Source organism: Oenanthe melanoleuca, chromosome 7 (assembly GCF_029582105.1).
Source record: "Oenanthe melanoleuca isolate GR-GAL-2019-014 chromosome 7, OMel1.0, whole genome shotgun sequence".
Lineage (NCBI taxonomy): Eukaryota > Metazoa > Chordata > Aves > Passeriformes > Muscicapidae > Oenanthe > Oenanthe melanoleuca.
Genome location: NC_079341.1, coordinates 32,598,354 through 32,623,026, shown reverse-complemented (window position 1 = coordinate 32,623,026; position 24,673 = coordinate 32,598,354). Strand labels below are relative to the sequence as shown.

Here is a 24,673-nt window from a genome sequence, read left to right as displayed (position 1 = left end):
TTTTGTATTTCCAAATCTCTCAGACACCTTTGCACTGCTCGCAGAGGGAATGCTGAGACTGAGGGATGATTTGGTTCTAGTTTGCTAAGGAGTTTACATGAGTATATGTATAATTGCACCTCTTTTTGCCAATTGATTTTATTACAGTGCTTAATGGCTTGTTGAATAGTTTATAGGATAATGAATGTCATTTCCTTGTATTATACTATAAATAACTTGGCAAATTTTTAATTAAGATTATCACAGTATCTTTCTCTACTGCTGTAATCAAGCTCTGCTTTTTGCATCCAAGAAACAATGTACATCTATATCAAGTTAGAACAATTATGTTTTTCTAGAGTACAAGATTTTGTTGATTATATATTTTTAATAGACTTCACTTTTAAAATCTTAGCTTTGCTTCTGTTGAAATGATAATTAGCTCAATTGGATGAGTTTTATTTACTTTAATATTCTGGTTAGAAGAATGAATAAGACAGAACTTCTGTTCCATGTCAGATTTTGGAGTTTGGCTTTTCGTAGCATTGGGATACAATCAGGCATTTCCTAGCATAATGTATAAAGGCATTTTACAACTATAAGTTGTAAAATGAAGTTAAATGCTTACTTTGGTTTCAGATGTAATCTCTAAGTCATTAATTATAGAAAGTAAAAATTTATAAAAAGTAAAGCAATTTAAGCAAAAGTTTTCAAGTGTTCCAAGTACTGCATGGAGTGATCTCCTGCATGGGGGAACCCAGTGTGCATGACCTGATATCCAGCACAGCTTGGAGATGCTCAAGGGTCCCCAGCAGGGAGGGATGGCAGTGTTGGAAGACACCTGAAAGATTATCCAGTTCCACCCCCTCCCATGGACAGGGACACCTTCCACTATCCCAGGTTGCTCCAAGCTCCATCCTTGGACTCTTCCAGGGATGGGGCAGCCAGAACTTGTCTGGGCAGGCTGTGCCAGGGCCTCAGCACCTGCACAGGGAAGAACGAGGCATGAAACATCAGGACAGATCAATGGAGTTATGGTTAAATCCCCCCTGCCCATCCTGTGCTGCTGTCCCTTGAGTGTGTTCTCTTTTGGCTGTTTCAGAAGGGGCTGGTTGGAAATTTTTTCAATTAAGCAGATAAATCAGAAAAAAAATCCCCAGACCTTTTATGAAATGATTAATCTTGCCTGTATCTGGAAAGCCATACCCCTTCCAGTGAAACTTTTTCCTGAAGGAGAGAGTCCTTAGGATCATGAAGGAATTCTGGAAGAGAAAGAGCCGAACTCCAGCTTTACTCTTTTGAGCAAGAAGCTGTTTTCTACCACCTACAACTTCATAAAACATTCATAAAATTTCTGTTCTACCATATTGATGTTTTGTAAATGATGATGGATCTATAGAAAGACCAACTCCTCTTTTCCATGAGCCCAAAAACCTAGACAGATTCAAATTTACCACTTCCTCTGCTACTTTTGTAAATGTAACCTATTTATGTTAAGGGCTGCCTTGTCTCCTGCTATAACTGACAGTGTAAATATCCATCTCATTGCTGAGATTTGGAAGCTGTTAACGTGGCTTTCACCACATTGCAGAATGTTTCTGCAGCTTTGCAGCTCCTTTGCAGGGCTTGAGTGCTTTCTCACTGCAGTTTTGTCATCAAATACAAATCTAAACATATGGCCATTTCTATAAAATACAGAGCCTGAGGAAACTGCAGAGAGCAATGATGAGTCGGAAGAAAAATCCAGTGGAAACAGAGTTAAATGTCAATGTCTGCATTGTGCCTAGTTAATATTTCACAGGAACGCTGTCAACTTGTTATAGAGCCCAGAGGATTTATACATTTTTCTGACAGATGATCATGATTCCCATCAGTACACTTAATGCCAACATCTGTAGGGTTCTACCTAATTTGAGAAACAAATATATTCTGTCCTCGTTAGAAAAGAATACTTTGTATGTTCCAGGGGTCATTGCAATTAAGCAGAGGATGGAGATTTTTCAAGGAGTACTATTACACTTCTCTTTCGGCTGCTGTCATTAAATGCAAGTTGGCAGGTGCCAGCTCCTGGTCTTGGCATTGCAGTAGGAAAATGCTTTTGATCATCAGTCTGAGTAAACACATGAAAATGAAGTATAAATATGGTCATTAGAAAAGTTTTGGTCTTACTGTCTGTGCTTTATGGGTGGGGAATGTTGACAGTGTATTGTACACAACAACTTTATATCCTAATCATCAGTTTGTTTAAGCTCCACTGTATTTTACTGTTATTTATGCCTTTATTGGTCATTCGGGACAAATTCTCAGAATTTAGATTTTCTAACTTTCTCTACAGTAAATCATGACCAGTGTAGATATTAAGGACAAGGACACCTGTATAAACATTTCTTTTTCTTGAGTCTCTTCTACCGTCTTCGGAACTGATGAAGATCTTTCCATCAACCTCTTTTTCATTTTGTTAAGTAAATAACTTTCACTTGGTCTTTGCTCTTGGTGATCTTTATTCTCCAGATGGTATTTCAGCAGGCTGGAATTCTAAATTATTTATGTGGGTGTGATAATACTCAAGGAAGGAGTTATGCTTTGTGTTGGTGCATGGTTGAGTTTTGTTTATACAAATGCAGTTGTGTGATACCAGTGTAACATTGCTGCAAGCAGAAATAGAGGTGGAGTAGGAATAGAATTTCTTCTGTGGGAAGCACACCAGAAAACTCAGGGAAGACAGCCTGCCTGGATTAATGAATATTTCCATGCCTAAAGCAGGAAAAGTCTGGCCAGGAGTTATGAAAAATGATAACAGGATTTCTCATGAGCTATTAGAAAAAATAACAGAAAATGGAGAAGATGGGAAATGTTAGCTTGGGTTTGGTAAAGAAAAAGAAAAGGCAGCTTTTCAAAGAGATCATTATTTCTAGGTAACTCATAAAATTATTTTCTTTTAGTTATTGTAGTTCTGCAGAATTCTTTTATTCATCATTTTTAAGTTATGTAAAGTAACTATCTACATTAAATTTGGCATTTTTGAATTTTAATTTTTGCAGTGCTTAAGGCAGTTACCTTCAGGGTTGGGAGGAAAAATCAGAATTCTTAATGAAATGGTCTCTTTTATGTTGGTGTTTTTCAACCAGACCATGACTAGAAAAACTTGGAAGGGATTTTACTCTGCCACAGTATGCTATCGGAACATTTTTAAAATAAAAAAGTTTTCTTTTTAGTGATAAATGTCCTGTTACATACTGAAATGTCAGCCAGTAGAATGTCTTGGTCCTGTGTTCCTTTGACAAGATGAGGAATCACAATGGTGTCTATCAGTGAATCTGATCAGCACAAAAAAATGAACTTTCAAGCCAATAAAGTGAGTCTTCCCCACTTTATTAGAAGCAGCACTGAGTTAAACAGGAGCAATCCTGCATTTGGGGTTGAATGATGAATAAGACTTCACTTTCAAAGGTTATTTTCTCTGATGCAAACTCGGTGTACCACTGATAAAAGGTTCCCTTTGACTCACCTGGTGCCTCATGGATTTGGATGTGCAGAGGTCCAGTTTCTAAGTGTATGAAAGCCATTTCACACAAGGTAGTAACTCCTTGATCTGCCTTTTATTTTGCTTCCATGCTGTCAGTTTTTAATATTTAGTTGTCTCTATTTTCATCCCTTTCTTGTCTAGTTTAACATAATTTAATCTAGTTTTTGCTTCCTGCTTCCTTTTGCTTTTTTTGCAGTTCTGTTACTGCTGTCCTTTTCCCTTTTCAGATGAAGGAGAGCTCTTCCCATTAATTTGTCTGGGGCATTCTTAAGTCCTGAAATCCCATAAGAGGTTGGGGAAGAAACCTTTAAAGGCCATCTAGTCCAACCCCACTGCCATGGGCAGGGCAGAGACATCTTCAACTGCATCAGATTGCTTAGAGCCCTTTCCAAGCCAGCCTTGAAAGTTTTGAGGGATGGGGCATTCACAGCATCTCTGGGCAACCTGTGCCAGGGCCTTACTACCCTCCCAGGGAAGAATTTCTTCCTAATATCTCATCCAAACCTGCCCTATGTCCCTGTGAAGCCATTTCCCCTTATTCTGCCACTCCAGGCCCTTGTCAGAAATCCCTCTACTTTAGCTCCTTTTTTCAGGCTGAGCTACTCCAACCCTCTCGAACCTTTCTGTCAAGCAGAGGTGATCCAGGTGCTAATCACTTTTGTGGTCTCCTCTGGACCACACTTGAATCACAAATAGTGTCACTTGGTAGAAATGAGAAGGGAGACGGTGTCCAGTGATGTTTAGACCAGAACAGAAAGCTGTGAGGACCAAAGATGTCTTTGTTGAGGCCAGGCACAGTCATGCAGTGGAACCACGGAAAGTGATTTTCATGCAAGCGTCCAATGAAAACCTTAAAGACGATATTTTCAGCACTAAAATCATTTGGAGTTCTCATGTCCCTTGTCACTCAAGGGACAGCAGCACAGGATGGGCAGGGGGGTTTAAACACATCCTGGAAACATGGATTTGTAACTCATTCATCTTTATAAATTGTGAGAGCTTGCACAGTTCCCCCTTTGTGCTCACAGATCCGCAAATCTTTCTGCTGCAGAAGGCAGAGTTTGTTTGGCCTGGCAGATTAATCTATGGGAGGCTAAACTGCTCAAATGTCCACCTAAAGAGGGAAATTATGGATCCAGCTCTACCTCCTAACCCTTCATACCTCATTGTGCATGTCCCTTTTAAGCTAAAATCATTCCCAGTGAGACTGGAACAAAAGCAAGGGAAAGTGCTGCCCCAGATGTGGGCTGGGGTAAAACACTCTTCTGACATGGATCTTCATCAGCACAGCAGGAGATGGAAAGAGAAAAAATGAGCCAGTGGCCAAGGCAGTTTAAAAATTCTTTGTTTTGTGCAGCACAGTGTGGGTAGTTTGCCTGTGGGTGCCTCGGTCCCTGGGCAGATGGGAATGGTGTGCAGAGATCCCAGCAGAGCCTTGAATCCTGCTGGGGCTCTGAGACAGCTCTCCTGGTGTGTCCTCAGAGGCCTCACTCTGCCCTTCCAGAGGCTGCCTAAAACACAGCAGTGTTCCCAGCTGGAGGTCTTGGGAAATTCATGAATACCTAGCTTTGATTTACTATCTTTTCTTCAAACTCTAGTAATGATAAAAATATTCCTCTCTCCATTTAGCAGAGCAATTAATAAAATACTGTTTGACTAGAGCATCTTATCTTGTTTTTATTCTGATTTTCATTGAGCAAAAGTTTCACAATTTTGAAGCCTGTTTACAATACTACAATGTCATCTGTTTCCTCAAAAGGCACATTTCCAAAATGCTTTCAAATATCCAGCCATTTTAATGAATACCTCAAGGGGTCATTGAAATATCTTTAAACAGGTGGTGTGAGTTTAAAAAGTGTTCCCCTGTGTATCCATCTGCATTCATCACCTTAGGTCATCTTCAATATTCATGTCTTCTACCTGGAATTCTGTTTTTGTCCTCAGTGATAACATGTGATTTTCTTCAAAAATGAAGCATATGGTTTATTTTTCTTGTCAAATTGCCCTTAAAATCTCTTGGATTTTTTTTTCCCTGGTATTTGTATCTGCCAGGATTGGAAGACTAATTTGTGCTTAAACTGTCTCAATATTTATGATAGCGTTCATTACTAAGAAGCAAACGACAGGAAAAAATATTTTGTATTTGTGCAGATACACAAAGCAGCTCTCAAACAGCCTTGGTTTGTTGCTGGGTTTTACCTAAAACTCTCTCCCAGAGTGACCATAAATTTAGTCTCACAAAGCAATCTTTGGGAATACCTTCAAAACTTGCTGTGGTTTTCTTGGGTTTTGTTTTTGGTTCTCCCCTCCTTTTACTACCACTGAAAAAAAATGGATATAAGAAAATTAAAAAAATAGTATTATATTTTTATCAGTCAGTTAAAGGTAAATGATGAAAAATTATTTGTTTATGAATTCCTAGAGCTCAGTTTAGTTAGACTTGGCTCAATCAGTATCAGTGTTCTCCTATGTGGACTTGTTTGCTTAAAGAAACTTATTGCAATGAGAGAATTGTTCTTTATACTCATTGGCCCACAATGGCTTAATTAGGAATAGATTTAAATATCCTACAGAAGTCAAACACTGTGAGGGAACACCTGGATTTCTCCTAGGTTGAGAGGATTAATTTCTCTGCTGATCCCAGAGTTTAGGTGCACTCAGGGCAGGGCTGAGGTGGCCAGGGAGGAGTTTCCTCCAGCTGTGATGTCTCCAGGGGCACTCAGCAGTGAAGTCACTCAAAATCACAGAATCACTGGGTTGGAACAGACCTGCAAGATCATCGAGTCCAGCCCATGCCCTAAAGCCTCAACTAAACCATGGCACCGAGTGCCACATCCAGTCTTTTTTAAAACAGATCCAGTGGTTTTTTAAACACATAAACAATCACCAGTGTGACATGGCTTTAGGGGCTGCTTTAGTGGCAGTCCCCAAATGAAGGTGTAATAGTGTCTCTGACTCAAGTCAGGAACTAAATTTTTTGCCACACTTCTTCTTTGGGGCCATCTTATGAATTCCTGTGCCTTGCTTACCAGTGCTCAAACATATTTCAGTGGGTCATATATCAATTCTTGTCATTTTTTTTTTTTTTAATTTTTAAATTGTTTTTTTCTTTTTAGATAGAAAAGAATAGGTGTCACTGTCCTGTCACAGGTGTGCTTTCTGTGAGATGGCACTTTAAATCTACTTAAGCGTCATTATTGCAGAGACTCAAACACTTTAGATCTTAATTGATATTAATAGGAATAACCCTCAATGACGTGAACTTGGCAAGCCAAAAATTGCAGCTGTTCTCAGCAGTAGTGGCAGTAACAAAGATAATTAATTGTTTTTCCCTGGGAGATATATTTAGATTGTAAAAACTAAATATTCCATTCCCTGAGCCCTAATTCAGGCTTGTATTTGTTCTACAAATACAGGAAGTTAAACTAAAGTTAATATTTTTTGACTGTCACACCATAATGTGAGCTGTTGCAATTATTTTTGAGAAGTATTTAAAATATTTATTTCACAAGTCTTCCAGTGATAACTTAAGCAGTTGATGTTCTATATGATTTTGTTAGCATAAATAATAATTTGATATTTTAATTTTTTTTGTGTTGTTGGTTTATAAGAGCTGGTACTTGACCTGGCCCCAGCAGTAGTGTGCAAAGGGGATCATATTGGATATTGCAGAGCACATGTTCCTGGCAGAGTTTTAGACAAAAAGTATTCCTGAGTGAGCACAACTTGCTTTGCTAAGAACTTGCAGTCAGCATTATAATCCTCCTGGATTATTAAAGAATACATCAGGCTTCAGTTTTGAAGTGCACAGGGATGTGTTAATGGCAATGCAAAATATTTATACCCATCGTGCAGGAGGCCTCGGTCTGGGTTATTGATTGCCAGGCTTTAAATTCTTTCAGTTTTGCTTAAATAAGAGTGGGAAAGAATCTTTACAGATCCTTCCCCTGTCTCAGCTGCAAGTGGGCTGAGCCACCTGGGGAGTATTTACTTCTGGTCCTGGTTCTTGAAGCTGTAATAGACACCCCCACAAGAATGTATATTCATATGCTTTAAGTGTGTGGTTTTTATTAACACTTATTTTAATAGTGGTTGTAAAACTCATGCATTTAAATGCAGTTTTTTAAAGCAATGGCATTTTGAGCGAGGGTTTCTTTCACCAGTTATTTATTTCTACAATAGAAAGTCTGTGCTGTGGGTATAATTTTGTCTGTGCTTTTAACATCCACCCTGAAAATGTAACATGCATGGCATGCTCTGTTGCTTGCTACAACAGTAATTTTCTATTACAGGTTTTAAATCTCTGATATCCTAAAAACGTGGAGCTGCCTCAGGTTGGGCTGGACACAGAGGCAACACTGCTGAGCAGAGCAGGTGCTGAGCACCTCTACAACAGTCAAGAAATGAGGCTTTATTTCCCCAAACTAATATGGTACTAAACCACCAAAGTAAACATTTACCTTTGTGATGTAAATATTTCCTAAGCTCAGCTTCTTTCAAATCCTGCAGTTATTTGTGCTGCTCAGCAAGAGGCACGGACTTTGCAGCAGGAAAATGTGTTCTTTATGAATGGGATGAAGCTCTTTTCTTCACTTGCATCTTAAATGCAATCTAAGTGATCAATCATGCCCTGCACACAGCAAAAGTAATAGGTATGATGAAAGTCTGATTACATGTAATCAGCAGCAGTAGTGATTTGAATGTTTTGTATCTTCCCTCAGCCTACTGCTCAGAAAAACTACTGCTTTAGTGTATTGAAAGAAGTTACTTGAATTCATCAGCTGGGTTAGTTCAGAACCCCATTTCTCTGGATCTCCCTTGGTTTTTTTGACCATTACATGGCTGGAATATCAGTTACTTTGGATTTACTAAAATATTAACAATATTCCACAATCTAGGCTGGCATTCTGATCCTCAGCTTCTTCAAAACAGTGGATTTGAGAGGTAAAACTGTTTTTTTTTCTGTGACCTAAAGTACAGAGAACTGTTTTTAACAAATCCCCGGCTAGTGGAAACTTAGAAATGAGATGCCACCAAAAAAAAACCCCACAAAAACTAAAAAGTATTATTATTACTGTGGTCATAGATCAGGCCAAACCATCTCTTTCTGGAGTGCGTGGACATATGTTCTGCAGGAATTATTATGGATTGTGTCTGGTCCAGTGATTTCACTCAGTTACTGAGAGTGTGTGGAGCAGCTGCAAGGAGTAACCAGCACAGTCCCTTCAGTATTTCTCTGACTCTGAGCCCTCTCAAAAGTGAAATCGTTCTGCTGCAGAGCTCCAAAGCTGTGTCTGTCTTCTGGGGAGAATTGCCTGCTCGTTTGCTTCTGCATCTCTTACTTTCCTGCTGCTAGAATATAATTAAAGTTGCTAAAAATACATGCTTTCTAATATTGTTTTTTCTGTGTAGGCGGCTGCTGTTACTCTGTTCTCAGGGGAGGAGCTGGTATAAAGATGAATGTCACTTAACTCTATTAAGTGGTCCATATTGCACAGGGATATAGAAGCTCCTTATTTGTGGCCTAATCCAAAGTCCCATGAAGTTTTAAAATTTATATCTATACACGCACACACACGTATATATATCTGTGCAGTGGAGTCTGTGGCTTTGTTAGTTTAACAGAGGTATATTTTCCCCATCAGAAGAAAGAAGACTTCTGAACTGAAAACTACCAGTTTCATGTTAGCTGTGAGAATTTACTTTCTTAGTGCTAAGAAAATTAGTAGAACAAGCGGGGCCATAATTACTGTGCTTTTACAATGCCAACATTATACCTAATTATGGTTTAGTCTACAGAGCACTCTGTTTAATAATCCCAGCAGACACACTTTGAGTGTAGGTTTTTGCTTCACCTGGATGCAGCTGGGAGCAACTGGCAGTGCTGTCATGGAAGTGACAGTCAACAATATTTTACCTGTTTTACAGGGTAAAGCTTTGGCTCACCTTTGATATGCATGAAATCACTTAAGGGTGAGCTGTAATCAGCATTTAGAGGCAAAGCAGCTCATTGCAAAGACAGTCTTTGTTCACTTTTTGTGTGGTAAAACCAGGGCATAATTTTATTTGCACAATCTCAGCAGCTCACAAAGCTGGTAATAAAATCCTCAGCACTCCTGCTAATGAAGTGAGATCTGCTATTGCTAACAAAGGTTAAACATCCATCATCCTTTTGACCTGCTAAGATGATTCCATCTGCATGTTTGATCCTGAGTTTACCACCTGTCCCATACTTCTTGGTTTCTATTTAAAGATGACCAATTTTTTTCTGAATATGAAGTTCTTGGTTTCCTCTCTTGCCTCCTCAGCCATTATTTAAATTGTAGCTATCTTTTTTCTCAAATATGGAAAGTCACAAATATAACTTAAAAATTTTTCGATAGGGAGGGGACAAAGAGGAGCCTGAGTCTGTAATTTTGATGGATTTCCTCCAGTCCGTTCTGTGGTGAGACCTTCCCTTCCTCTGGAAAATCTGGGTATGTCATATTTGTTCAGGTGTCCACCAGCTCCTTATTCAGCACATCAGGGTTATGAGCCCCATTTCCATGACTGCAGTGGAACTTCTTAAAAGTTAGAGTTTTCTTGACACCCTTCAGTCTCCAGACTTCAGAATAGATTGAGGAAAGCTGTTACATTAAAAATTAAATTATTTCTTCCTTGTTTTTTGTGCAACTAAAACATTTACTTCTGTGTGTGTAATCCTGAATACCATCCTATCGATTGTGTTCCTGATGCTGTCTTTAATTTTCTAATTGTTGTTTCTCTTGACCATCCTGTGTGACACAAATAGCTCAGGGCTGGCAGGGATTTGAAAAAGCAATAGCTAAGGAAAGCCTTCCCACATGAATGCTGCCTTTGAATTAAATGTTTCCTCCATAAGGATATGTGGGGCTCTTTTAGTTTTTGTCAAGTGTCCAAATGTCTTGGCAAGAAAGTTTTGAAATTATTTTGACCAAGTTGCTCGATAACATTTTATCCAAAGCTGTCTTTATTTCCCTTCTATCTGTTTTGATAGCTTCTTTACAGTATTTTTAATAGTAGTTAACACTTACAAATTAAAATAGAATGTCACCTTAATAAATCAAAGGAATTACTATCTAAACTGATGGTTCCTTGGATTTTGTTCGCCTTTGAATACTCCATGCTGAATCTATATATAATTGTTTTTTTAAAAATGTTTGGTTTAAGACATTCAGTGCATAAATTTTTTATTTATTTTTTTAGAGTAGTATTTATTAATTCTGAGCGATAGTACTTGGTTTTCATTACATGAACCAGTGGTATGCAGCTTAGGAAAAAACTTTTTCCTGCAGAAGAGCACTTAACAGAGGAGGGTGACTCTTCACTCCCTTTAAAAGTAAAGGGTTTTGTTATCAGCCCAAGCTTGAAGCCTGTAATAGCCTTCTCATCCTTTTATCAATCCAGGTCTTCTCCTTAGAGTCGAGGCTTTGGCCATTTCCTCCTGTTTCCAGGGAGCCAATGGGCACATGGGCTCATCAATCCTGCCTGCGGCCACTCACGGCTCACCCAGCGCCGTCCTGGGGATGGGACAATAAATCCAAGCAGAGAGTGTTTCACAACTCGTTTGTAGGCAGCTGGGTGACACTAGGCTGATATCACATCTAGCCTTTACTTTGATCTTTCTTTGTGACATGGACTTTTGGAGCAAAATGCAAGCTGCCCTGCAAAATACCATTTTAAATTTTTTTGGTATAAATCTTTTGCTAAATATTGCATCTTGTTGCCTGTGAATAAATGTTTGCCTGTTCAGAAAATCATATTGAAGACCTACTGACAGCAGCAGCTAATATCACAATACATTGCTCTCTAGTGGTGTAAAAATTATGATTCAATGTATGCATTTCCAAATTACACCTTAAATTATCAGCCTTGGATCAAGCTATCAAGAAAGTCAGACCTGAACTGCAGAAGATTACAATTGTAACTACTTTCCCAACTGTTAAATTGCAATTAAATCTGTGTTAAGCGACCCTTTGGTGTACCTTTTACTTAATTCTTACAATTTAACTTAGAACTCTTGATTGTAGCTATTTAAAATAATGGATATGATTTCAATAGGGCCCAGTATAAACGTGGTAACATTTATAGGATTAGAGTCAATTTTTAAAGGTTTATATGAGAAACAGATTGTTCTCAGATTATTTTAGTTGCAAGTTTCTAATATTATTACCATATTTTTAATATGGTAAGATCCAACTTGAATAAAATAGTTAACCCTGGTAACGAGATTTTCCTTTTAGCTCTTTATGTAGACACTATTTAGAAAGGAATTTTAGCTTGGTTTTCCCTTAGTTCTCTCATCCTTTTGATAACTGGGTATAATTTAAAGTTATCTTAGTATTTAACCCTGTTTCCCTGTAGATTAATTATCCTAATATAAAACAAATGTGTATTAAACATATGCAGTTGCTTACGGAAGCAGATTTAGCTGTTTCATTTAATATAAGTGTCTTGTTGCACAAAACAAACCCGTCATATTTAAGATTTCTCTGGTCATTAAAACTGAATTATGTAATAGGCTTCCATCTGCTATTGAAACCTGCTCATCATTATTTTGTGTCATTTTAAGTGGGAGCATTCTGAGAAATGCTTAGTGACAGCAGGCTTGTCTCTCCTGGCTGTGAGAGCAGGACATGGCTTCCTCCCATTCTAGCTGCAAAAATGAATGTATTGTCTTCTGAGAAGATTTTCACCAAGAGTTTGGTTCTCTCCAGCCTTGCCATGATCTGGAAAATTCTGTATTTCATTTGTGCAGTTCAGCTGTGTGGAAGTTGCAAGCTCCTCCCCGAGTCTCCCCCAGCACTTTGCATGAATTGCTGTGGGATAACCCAGCGCTGCCATCCATCATCCCACCCCTGTCTGGGTGACACTGATGGTGCTTAGCAGAGCAGGCAGTGTGAAATGATTGGCAGTGCAGCCACACAGGACTGGGAGTGGGCAGGGAAGATGGATTGTTCCATGCTGCTGCTCTGGAGCAGGACATGGGTAAATGGAGTCTGCTGGGGCAGATGTGGGATCCACTGGAATAGGAGTCAGGCAGGGCAGGAATTCCACTGCTGCATCCAGGAACTGCATCAACAACCTGAGAGGGAGCTGGACTGGGGAACTTCATGAGAACAAACCACATAGTTGATAGAAGATTCTATGATTTCAAGGTTAACAATTTTGGTATCCTATCCAAGATGTAATTTTTTGGATAAAGTAAAAAGAATAAAATTTGTGCTCAAGTCCTAAAACAAGCAAATCAAGCACCAATGTTAACATAGCCACAAAAGCCTCCTCCAGGGAAATGAAAGAGAAAGTAAAGAAGATGGTTCAATTCAATCCAGATACTTTATAGTTCCTTCCATACTGCTTTTAATTTTTTAATCTTTTATGATAACTTATTTTCTCTAAGTATAACTTTGTTTTCCCAATTATGCAGCCATCTGAGTTGCCTAGATCTTACCTATCTATATCTTTCCCTCATAATGTTATCTGCACTTTAAAAGAAAACTGAAAACTTTACTTTTATTCAAAGTGATGATAAGTGGAGCATATTTTTTTCTTATTATTCCCATAATGCTCTCGGTATCTTCAAATATCTCAACAATTTGTGCTTTTCCTTCCTTCTGTGGGCAGATACCATTCTATTAGAGTTTGAAATATTCAAGTGAAATGGCTTTGTGATGTTTTACATGGTAAGAAAACTACCAAATTAAAACAATGACATCATTGATTACCCTTTGATATATGAAATTTATCTAAATTAATTCTTTCAGTATTTGCTAAAATGTTCATATGTGAAAATTCACGATGATAGAACATCTGCTCAGCAGAGGGCTTATCAAAGGTATTGTAATAAGCTATGTAATGAATGTTTCAGCTTTCAAAAGAGAAAATATTTTGTGTGGCATTTATTTAAATAATTTGTCTCAAATCAGGATTTCCATCCCACTTTGAGAAAAAGAAGCAATTTTGCTGTGAAAACATTATAACTGAATTTGGAAGCTTTGCAAGTCAGTGAAGGAAGAAGTGTACCTTGGAAATTCTGAGTTCCAAGAGCTAGCACAGAGAGGAGATGAAAAAGCTTCATTTGAAGTCCTGCTTGGAGGCACAGTGAGTGGCGCACTGCGGCGAACCGGGTTTGAAATCGGCGCCGGGTGACTTGTCCTCAGTCCCCATCCGTCTGCTCATTTCTTCTGCTCTTCAGGAGTTTGCCTGTCAGACCTTTTGGAAGTTTGATCCTGGGAGCAGCTGAAAACCTCTGTCTTTTCTCCACTGAGCTTCCTGATGAAGCAGGAGACATGTCTGTGTACGAGAAATGTGTTATTCAAATCATCACTCCTAGAATTCCTTTTTCATGTGAAAGTTTGTGTTGCTTATCCAAGTGTATAGGAAGTGTCCTTATATAAGAGCTCCTGTGAAGGCTCTTGCCAAGATGCTTTCAGTTCTTTATAAAAACCTAATTTTTATTACTGTATATTTATTAATTTTTTCAACTCTTCTGCCACAACCATTTCTTTCTGTCAAGTAGGAAATTAAATTGTAATATAATGAACGCACTATGATAATACAGGCCAAGGTAGTGGAAAGACTCAGTGGTTTTCACATTCCATATAAATTTTTTTCAAAGTCATTTTGTTCTTTGACGGGGGAAAGAAAGAAGGGTTGTTTCAGGGGAAGCCTTTGAAGGCTTTCCACAAGTGAGAACATTTTTGCTCATGTTCACCCTGGCACTGGCTGTCAGCAGCTGAAAGGGCACCCTGTTGACTGCAGTGCAGGGCTTGTCACTCTCAACATACAGAGGGGTAAGTGATGGTCACTTTGACCCTCCACCCTGACATTTACATTTAATCCATGTCAGGCTGTTTTGGAAAGAAGGACCACTTCACCCTGGGGAATGTGTTTGCATGTTTCCTCCAGCTTTCAAGGAGGTGAAGGATAATTGTGAAGAAATGGTTCAGAGGGAGCTTGTTTGGCCTTCAGCCTCCTTTCTTTGTAGGGCTTCTGGGAGCAGGGGTTGGCAAATGTCAGGATTGCAGGTAATGTGTTTCTATTAGGGTCTCTCTATTGTGTTAGAGAAGGTATCTGGCTATTCTGTGGTATTTTTGAGCCATTAAGGAACATAACTATCATGTCATTTTGTAGTTTGCTGAGATAGGTATTATTCTGTGACCCTTTGATGATTAGATAAAAATTGGCTCAGGAATGTTTGGGTGTTTCTCATTACCTGAGCATTTCTTAAATTTCTCTGTCCATAGATTGTGCCACATTGAGTCTGAATAACCTTCTCTTGTTCAAATCCAGGAGGGGACTTGTGGTCACCCCCATTTAATGGAAATATGTTTTTGGCAAAGAAAGAGCCAAAAAGAACAAGGAACAAGACAGTCCTTAATCTTATCACCTGCTCACTTTCAAAAATACTCCAGGATTTTCATTAATCAGTGGATGTTTCTTGTCTTCTTGTTAGTACTGACCTCTATCAATATTTCCATAAATTATAGTAGCACAGAACAAGTAAAAAAAACCCAAAAAATGAGGAATTCTTGTAGCTGTGTGATATAAATAAGGAATTTGAGCATGAATATTATGGACTGAGAACTGGGATGTCTGATGCCACTGCACAGACTCCACACAAGATGACTGTGACGTTGCTGGGCAGGAGATGCGCAGACTGAGGAAAGTTTACACATGGAATATAAAAATGTGGCTTAAACTGAGCATATGGTGCTTTTACTGACAGGTACCTGTGTGTGTGCCTTGCCTATGGATAAAGCAATTAGCTGATTAGTAAATGCTGAGTAAGTGACAACTATTATGCCAAGAGCTGAACAAATACACATAAAACGTCTGTATTTCTGTTTAGAATGCTACATGTGAACATAACAGCTACTCTTTAAGCCCCTTTGCATTGTGAAAGCACAAATCACAGTTTGGTAGATCTTGTGAGAGATTTTTGGGTTCTGTAAATAAAATTTCATTACTTTGAACACAGCATTACACTGAACCAGGTAGGACAGAAATAAATGGTATCATAATCATGTTTTTATACCCTGAATTTAAAACTCTGTTTACCATTTTGTAAGACACATCTCCAGAATTTTGTCTGTAGTTTAGTGTGGCCAAAATGTAAGTGTTTTACTCTGTGCTGGGCTCTAAAAATGTAGATTTAACTCCAAAGGTATGAAAGGTTTGAAAAGTATTATATAAAGTCTGAAATTCATAAGTAGGAAGTGCTGTGCATGCTCTTTCTTCACATCTCCCTTTCAGTTACAGTAATTTAGGTTTTAGCATATGATGAATTCTGTCATAAATTACTTCTGGAATACACTTTTCAGCTTTGGAGTAAATTTTGCTGAAATTAATCTGGAAACCCTCCCATGTTTCAGTGAGAGATCAAAGAAAATCCCAAATGGAAAACATGCTTTTGAGAGGGGGGAAAAATAATTCTTAGCCCTTAAACTCTTGTAATGAAGATAACTTAATTAAAATCAAAGCAAAACTAATTAAGAACTTAAAAGTGAAAGTTTTTGGTTGCATAAGATCCATGGAACATGGCAGAATGGGTATATTATCCTTGGTAGAATTCCTGGTCATGCAGATGATGCCAGTGGATCCCAATGGAAACGTACAGCTGGACTGCAGTTTTCTGACCACTCCTTTTGGCCTTTCTGCTCTTTGTTAGTCTTCCTGCTCTTTTGCAAAACAAAATGAAACCTACCTGTATTGGCAGGAAATTCCCCATCTCTCCTGTGAGTTTTTCCTGAGTATGCAGCTGTAGACAAATGAGCTGAGGTCTACCAGTTTATGATTTTTATTCATGGATTTAATGGTTCATTCCTTGATCTAACCATTCTCTAATGGAAAAAGAAAACATGCTCAAACACAAATCCCTCTAGTCTATGTGCATCTTTTCTTGCCCTCTTCCATGAAAATGGAGAGGGAATTGAAAATTTCAGCATTTCTTTTTTGTTTCACTTGAAACATAGTGAATTTTTTTTTTTTTTAAGTGCAAAATTAAATAAAATCAATTTGTGAGATATTCTAACTTCACATTAGGCTGTTGCTATAAAAGCTTTTAAATATTATGTTGTGATGATCTCTTATCCTTCACCATTCATTTCCATCGTTCTTGTATCCTATCCTTCAAAAGCCTCTCTAGGAATGTGCATTTTGGGATAGTGTGCACATGTGGTTTTACTGAATATTTAGTGAAAGCCTAATGAGCAGGCTCCCCACTCTAACAGATCAAGACTTTATTAGGCTGAGTTTTGCTCCCTTTGAAGAGCATTGCCATATGGGAGGTTTGTTTTTTTCGAGCTCTCTCAGGTGCTCCTGGCAGATGGAGCTGGAAGTGCTTGGAAGACAGAGACCAAGCAGCTCCCATCCAAGCGCCTGGGGGTCACCAAGAGCACAGCAGGAGCCTGGCAGATCCACAGAGAGCCCAAGCAAGGGACTGGGAAGTGGGAAGCACAATTCTGGAACTCAGCAGCTTCTCTGGGCACCTGGTTCCTTCACCAAGGCAGTTCTTAATTAGATTCACAGCAACAGGTTTCCAGTCTCGTGACAGAGCTGGTGAGCTCTCTGTTATATCAATATTATCTCCCATGTAGTTCTTTTCAGGGGTCTTGTGGACCTGCTTTTCTTCATTGCATTCCCTCAAATAGGGAGGATCCAGATCCCTTTGACCCTAAAGAGTCCATGGGATCACAGGCAGTGATCTTTATCCCTTTTTTATCCTTGTTTAGGAGCTGAATGAAAGCTGACAGAGGCAAATGCCTCTTTAATCCAGGAGCATTCCTGGTCCAGTCAGACATCAGTCACTGCCGTGTGTGCTGGTTGGTTGATTGGTTTGTTTCCCTTTTTTTCTCTTTCCTTTTTATGATCATAATGGAATTTTGGCTTTCCAATTTCAGTGTAATTTCATACATTATAATTCTAGTTGCTTTCCTAATGAAGATTTGGAGCTTTGTCCTCTTAAAAAATTGTTTATCTTTAAAAAAATCAACATGCTTTTGGCTGTGGGAGCATTGACTTTAAAACAAAGACACCAGGTTTTCTTTTTTCTTTTTTTAAACTTTCCTTCTAAGAGGCACTGCCAGGTGTTTGCAGCTTAGGATAGGAGCATAGGAGAGTATCCATAGGGAGGCAAAGCTTTCATTTACCCATAGAGGGATGATTTCTCACCATCTGCTCTGTATCTCAAAGAACTGGGATGTTAAAAATGTGAATTTTCCCATCCACTGGGAGCTTTCCTGCACAGCTCACGGATTACAAAAGGAAAAAGGTGTCACTGAAAAGAGCTGTTTTACTTCTGGGCCATCATAGATGACTATTTTTTAGCAAGAGGATTGTTGTGTTTTTTGTTTTATTTTTTTAAAGCCCACTAATTAGTGCATGTTTATGATTAACTGGTCAAATTCATTCTGTAAAGATAACAGCTGAAAATAAAAATAATTCTATAGTTATGCAAAATAAAAGCATTTGAGAAAGCACTTTTAGAGCCAATAAAACCCTGAGGTAATATTAAGCTGCTTTATTCTAAACAAAATCTATTTTTCAAAGTATTTTATAAGTTAGTGTTTTTTTCACACTGCTAAGTTTTTCTCAAGGTAGAGAATATAAAAAGCTTAGATCTCCATAATTTCTGCATTGCTGCATAAAATGGAAAGCAATAATTTGATAGTATGGAAATAGCTTAATTTTTTTCCATTAAAAAAAAAAAAAAGTAGCAAACAAGCCTTTTTTTCAAGTACACACACTCATCTCTGGGCTCTGTGTGAAATTGGTTTTTAGAACTTCTTTATATCCAGTTACTTAGGCTTTTTCCATAATCTTTGCCCACAAGAGGAGCAAGTGCAAGATTTTTTTTTTTGTGTAGACATGTGTGACCATCTGCAGATTTGAAAGAAGCTGTTGCACTAGGGAAGGGATAATCACCCTGCCAGGTTTTGTTTCAGACAAGATTTTTATTCTATAAGTGTTGTACATGTAGTTATTTGGGGAGGCTTGTGTAGAACCAGACTCCTGTGTGACCTTGACTGTAGAAGTGTTTTCACAACTTTACATTTCTATATTTATTCAGTAATATTCTTCAGTTTGCTGTCAGGGCAGAAACCTCTCTAAATAAATAAATAAATAAATAAATAAATCTGTTATTCTTAATAATGATAGAATTTTCCACTATTTTTTTGCTCTGAGGAATAATCATTACAGAGCTGAATGAATAAGTGGACATGTTTGGCAAAGGTAGTTTTAATATTCCCAGGTCTGACAGAAGCAGATGTGCAATATACAGGAAATTACAGCTCATCTTGTAGTAAAAGCAGAAGTGTATCATGGATTTCAAGAACACTCTAAAACCAAATATCATAGAGTTCTTCTGTGTGTTTCTAATACTAGTCTACATCTTTGAAATGCTAAAACTTGCCAAACTCTCTCAGTCTTTCTGACTTCCAGGATGGTTTTTCAAGATGTGCTATCAAAGCAGGGCCTTTAATCATCTCCCTGAAAGCTTTAAGCAAAATCACTCCGTGTAAACTTACACTCTTAATTATACAGTTGCTCATTTTTGCTGTTGTGGGGAAGGAAGATATAACAAAAACCCTTTATTCTTACAGGCTTAAAAGAAGCTGTGATATAGTTATTTTAAGAAATATGAAAAATATCTACATAGTAGTTGCAAGTTTGGCTTGTTGTAAAATTGAAAGGCATCAGTAGTTGAAAACCTGACCTCGGAAATGAGGCCTGCACAGAGGAAATGATTAAATGATAACTTTAATAAAGTATTCTTGGTTTTTTTCCTTTGGTAATAATACATTCCTTGGTTTTGGAGGAACTAAGCCAATGGAGTGGATTGGCTGTTGTCTCCTTCTTTATATTTGGTTTTATGTCTCTGTGGCAGTATTGACTCTAGTGAAGTTATTTCTCTCTTGTGCCAGTGTGAGAATAATGAGGAAACCTTTTCCCAGCAATCTGCAATGTAACCTTGTGGAAGACACTACTGTAATTTATATATTGATAAAATGAATATAATATATTGCACAGAGGTTTTGTGAGCTTTAATTAATATTAGAATAGTTTTACATTGAATAATGATGGAATAGTCTTGAGTTAATTAACTCTAGATCTCAAGGACATCAGCCTGTGGTGGTTGAATGCAGCAGATAGTGTGGGTGTGCCAAACTTCCAGAATTGCCCTCTTTTAAAAGCCATTGTTTTCAAGGTGCCCCAGTGTTGACTTTAAATTCTTTGTTCGCAAATTTGTAACATGAACTATAAAATATTTTTAATAGAAAAATGTAGGAAGACCTTGGTCATTAAAATATCTAAGGAAATAGTTGAAAATAGATATGGTATTTAAGTAGAACTTTGACTGCTTACCAAAATACATCCTTGAAAATTTGATTGTTTGAAACAATTTAAAAAAATTTTCTGTGGCAGGAGAGGCGAGTCAGGAACCTCCCTGCTGGTAACATGACATTAAAATTGTTACTTTCTATCTAGTGAAGAAATTTACTTCTTGGTGAAATACTTAGGAAAAAAGCAGATTTTTAAAAAATTTTATTCCATAAAAGTAGTTAATGGTGATGTTGTTCCTGTCAGGTTGGAAGGATGATGGACAGCTCTCACTGGGCCCTCAGCTGGATGTTAGATTTCCCTAAGTGAGGGTATCAGATACCACTAAATTATTGCTCCTATCATCCGCTTTGATTTTTGCTTTGGGAATCATTTCATTTTCACTTTTGTTTTTCATTGTACTGCCTTTTTTTTTTTTTTCCCACCATTAACCATTCCACTGTAACCCATTCTCATTTCCAGCAGAGCATCCCTTGTGTGACGTAGGGGAGTTCCTGTGCCGCGATCGCGTCACCTGTGTGTCCTGGCACTGGCTGTGTGACGGGGAGCCCGACTGTCCCGATGACTCTGATGAGTCCTTGGACACGTGTGAGTAAAGCAGGAGCTGCTCTTCCATTTTATCTCCCTTTAAACTGTAACATTTTCAATCCCACTAACTACACAACTGAAAGGGCAGATTCCGTTTGGGTTAATAAATCCTGCATGAATCTTCCCGTCGAGGGGAGCAGGTTACATTCTCGCTGTGGGTGAGAGACAGAAGAAATGGATGAGATGGAAGGTGTTTTGTTCTCGTGCCACTCTGTAATGAGCACTGTCACTGGAGCATGTGTGCCCTCTGCTCTCCCCGAGCTGTCGATGGGCCGACAGGGGAGAGGTAAATCAGGCACAGGAAAATGAGTTTCTCTAAATACATTTACAGGGATGGAAGAGAAGAGTGCAAAGTTTTTTCAATACAAATATGAAAAGCATACAAACATCAAAGGGAGGAATGAAAGATGATGTGAGAGCTGTGAGGGGGAAATAAGTAAAGAAAGGAAGATGATGGAAAGCTTTAATAAAACATATTTAATTATAGTGAAGACCTTGTTGGTTTTTTTGGTGTTTTTTTTTAATGTGGCTAAGAGCTTTTGAACACCAGAGTAGCAACCTTGCAGACTTTTTTCTTATCAGCCTTGTAGACTACTGATGAGGTGTTATTAAATCTTAATGTTCCCTTGTTTCCTGTGTTCTGAGGAAAACGAGGGAATTTCCTGATTTTATCCCCAGGATAATCACTTAATGTAAGAGAAGAACCATGTATTTTGTATCAAAGCAATACTGACAATCAGGAAGGCTGGAAATGGGGTTTGCTGCTCAAAGAAAGGAAAATATCAAACATCAGACAGTATTTAGGAGTCTAATCTCTAAAATGAGGGACAGAAGCTCAAGATGTCTGGGAGCCATTTCTGTCTGGGCAAACACTGCAGTGCTGATTGCAGCCTTCCTGCTCCAGCGCTTGTTCTCTGCAACTGATCAGAAAATTGCCTCGGGCGCTGTGGCAAGGGTGCTCTGATTAACCACCTTCCACACACTTTGGGATTCTCAGCAATAGCATCCTGCACTGGGAAACGCTGGCTACAGCAGGGATTTTGTTCCTGCACTGCTGATTGATTACCCCTTCTCTGATGTGTTTTCAAGCACAGAGTTAATATGGGTAAAAAGTTTTTCTTAGTAATGAATGTTGAGATAGGAGCACACCAATGGCCACACACACAGTTTTTAACTTGCCTCATGATATTCAGCATGTAGTTCCAAATCCAGCAGCTTGCTGGATGCCCAGGTATTTTCCTCTTGAGAACTTTGCATGGTTATTGAACTGATTTGTAAAACTTATGTTCAGCAATGCCATTTAAAGTTGTGGCATATTAAAAACATGGTATTTGGAGTTTATTGATGGCTTGAAGGAAAGGGGAGGGAGTGGAAATGAGAGTCTACACTTTTCCTGACATCAGCCAGCATGATGTTAGGAAAACCTTGGAAAAACTAGGAAAGCCAGCATGGTCCTCTCGGAAACACCGTCCCCTTTGCAAATGTGAACAGTTTATGTCAGATGCTTTCCTTAGGCAGTCCTAAGCCAAAGGTAGGAGTCAGTACTGTGTTTTTTCTGGTTAGAGAGAACGAAGGTACTTGAATTCTTCCTCTTTTCCAGCTTCCATGGTCCTTTGCTTATCAGCTGCTGGTTAATGTGGTGCCTGGGCCATAGCTGACTGTATGGGCTGAGATAAAAATTGCTTTAGGTCTGCTGCCCTCTCTCACCCTCGCAGTGTAACTCAGCCCAGGACTGAGAACCAAGTGACAGTGCTGGGGCATTGGGTGAAACTTTGTTACATAAGTGCTCACAATTTTGTTTTGCACTGAATGGTTCTGTATTTTTCAGTCAGCACAATTTGCTGTCAAATTGTTGAAATATAAATGCCTAATCTGGCTTCATCAGGTAAATTGTTTCTCATTAAAAATTAATACAATGCTCCTGAATTTTCTTGCTGATACTTTGCACCATGCTGTCTATAGAACTTATAAATTACATTAAAAATATTCTAACGCCAGGGACACAGCACATTCAGTTTTTGTGCACTGAGTCATATGTCTGTTTGTTTTAGATGAATTTGTCAGCTCTTTCTTGACTTACATATGATGAATTATTTGGTGTAGCCTGACAGATATTGCTAGTTGTTCCTATAGCCGTAAACAAATGGATTTTGATTGATTTTCTGTGGATTTGTGCCTAGTAATAGGGTTTTCTGGGTTCTAATAATGTGCAAGCATTGATCAAAGCTTTTCCTGCAAGTGGAAGTTCTTAACTTCTCTCCTGTGGGGATTTCAAAGTGTAGAAAAGGAGAGAAATTCTCAAGCTGCAGCTTTTCCCATGGTGAGAATATGAGAAGTCTTATTAGTCTCATCACTCAAACATCTATTTACAGAAAACATCCAGGAACTAAATTTCTTTGTGAGCAATCTCCTGGTGGCATTTTAACCAAGTTTTGCAATAGAACCTGAAAACTATTTGGCTGTACAAACACACATGATATCAACTAATTGCCTCAGGAACCCACCTGAAATCCTACAATGTAGGATTATCAGTGTTTGTAAGGAGATCTAGGATGGGACACAAAAGGGGGAAATGGTGGCATCCTTAGTTGCTGTTTAATTCAGCGTCTGTTGGCAAAGACTTGGGCAGGGCTCTGTGCAGGCATCACTTCCTTGAGCTTTCAGGGGCTGTGGTGGAGGTGTCCTGGCTCTGCCTGTGTGGTTTTTTTGAGTCAGCAGAAAGCTTCCAGCTCCAGCCTGTTCCCCTTCTTCCTCTCAATGGTCTCACAAACAGCTTTGTAAAACCAGAAGTGAACTCCTACAGCACCTACACGTGTTCTCTTCCATTCCTTAGCAGCTGTAGTTCTTTCTGCTTTCTGAAGATGCTGTTTTTTACAGTAGCAAAGAACCTGGCTCAGTAACTTAAAATGAATAATTTAGTGAACAAATTCTGTTGCTTTTCTGTTCCAGAGTTGTTCATGAGAAAATTGATTTTTGAAAAAAATAAAATTTATTAATAAAACTCTTGACCAAGTATTTTTTACGCTTTCTTGGGTGGTCTCTCAGTTGTTCATGGGATTTTTGCAAATAGTCAGGATTCAAAAATCAATTTACTCAACCTAATCAGATGATGCTGGGTTCTTCAGTAGGCTAAATCAGCAAGCTCACTCAAAATCAATAGAACTTTATCAGACAGCCCAGAATCTGGTCAGGCAGTTTGGCTTTTACAGATAGCTGTGAGTCTGGAGGTTGATGCAAATGTTCAGAGGGTCTTTCCATTAAAAGGAAAAATAAAAGGGCTGCCTGCAGACTCACCTGACATGTGATTTTTGGTGGGGCAATTGCAAAACTCAAATCCATTGTTGAAAAGAGTTTAAAAACATAACATTGGCAATAATTTGTGTATTTGTATCATCAACTGACTTCACTACTGCCTGTTGTAGGCACTTACTACAGAAACCTCAATGTAATACTTATTTTCTTGGGGATGGTTTTAGTGGTGTTTTTCAGGGTTTTTTTTGGTTGTTTGTTTATTTTTTTGTTGTTGTTTTGATTGGATTTTTTGGCTTATTTTGCCATTCTTGTGTTGGTCTTAAGCTGTAAGTATTTGCCTATCTCAGCAACTTCACTAATTATTTTTATCTTAAAGATCCAGTTTATAACATTTGTTGGGGGGTACCTGTGTGTTTTGTACCCTGTAATTGTACCTCTCAGTAACATATTCATCCTAAATAAGCCATGCCCAAGGAATACCATGGTTTCTGAAACCAGACAAATATTTGATGTGATGTGCTATTACCTGCTTTCTCCTCAGCCTGCTACTAACAGAGCTGAGATCTAAAAGGTGTGCTGGCAAATTGCTCCTTCCATTTAGTACTTAAAGCTTTTTCTGTGTGTTTACAGCTTCAGAACTCATCTGGCTTGCATGTTGTTTTCAAATCTCAGCTCACCAAAGCCTCTCTGTCAGAATGCATTCAGCCAGAGCAAGGTGAAACAAAGGAGCAGGGAGAGAAGCTGCTTATTTTCTGTAGCTTCTTTTTGAAACTGTGCACACTGGTTATGTTTGGGTATTGTAATGCTGGTGCAGCAGTTCCAGCAGGCTGTTTGCTGTCCCTCAGCCATGGAGTAGAGGAAGGTGCTGTTACAGTATCTGATAGTTGTCCTGTGAGGAGAGACTTGAGGTCTGGAATGAGGTTCCTGAGCTCTTTTCTTATCCATCTGTGGCAGAACAGGCAGCAG

General features: G+C 38.6%; 1 protein-coding gene across 1 annotated transcript in view; it reads left to right on the top strand.

Moving 5' to 3' along the window:
* The window catches only part of LRP1B (LDL receptor related protein 1B), a 610,286-nt gene that overhangs the window by 139,530 nt on the left and 446,083 nt on the right, over positions 1-24,673 (top strand). Inside the window, exon 2 of the mRNA XM_056496787.1 lies at positions 20,330-20,455. Within this exon, the coding sequence (XP_056352762.1) occupies positions 20,330-20,455 (126 nt within the window). The remainder of the gene's footprint in view (positions 1-20,329; positions 20,456-24,673) is intronic.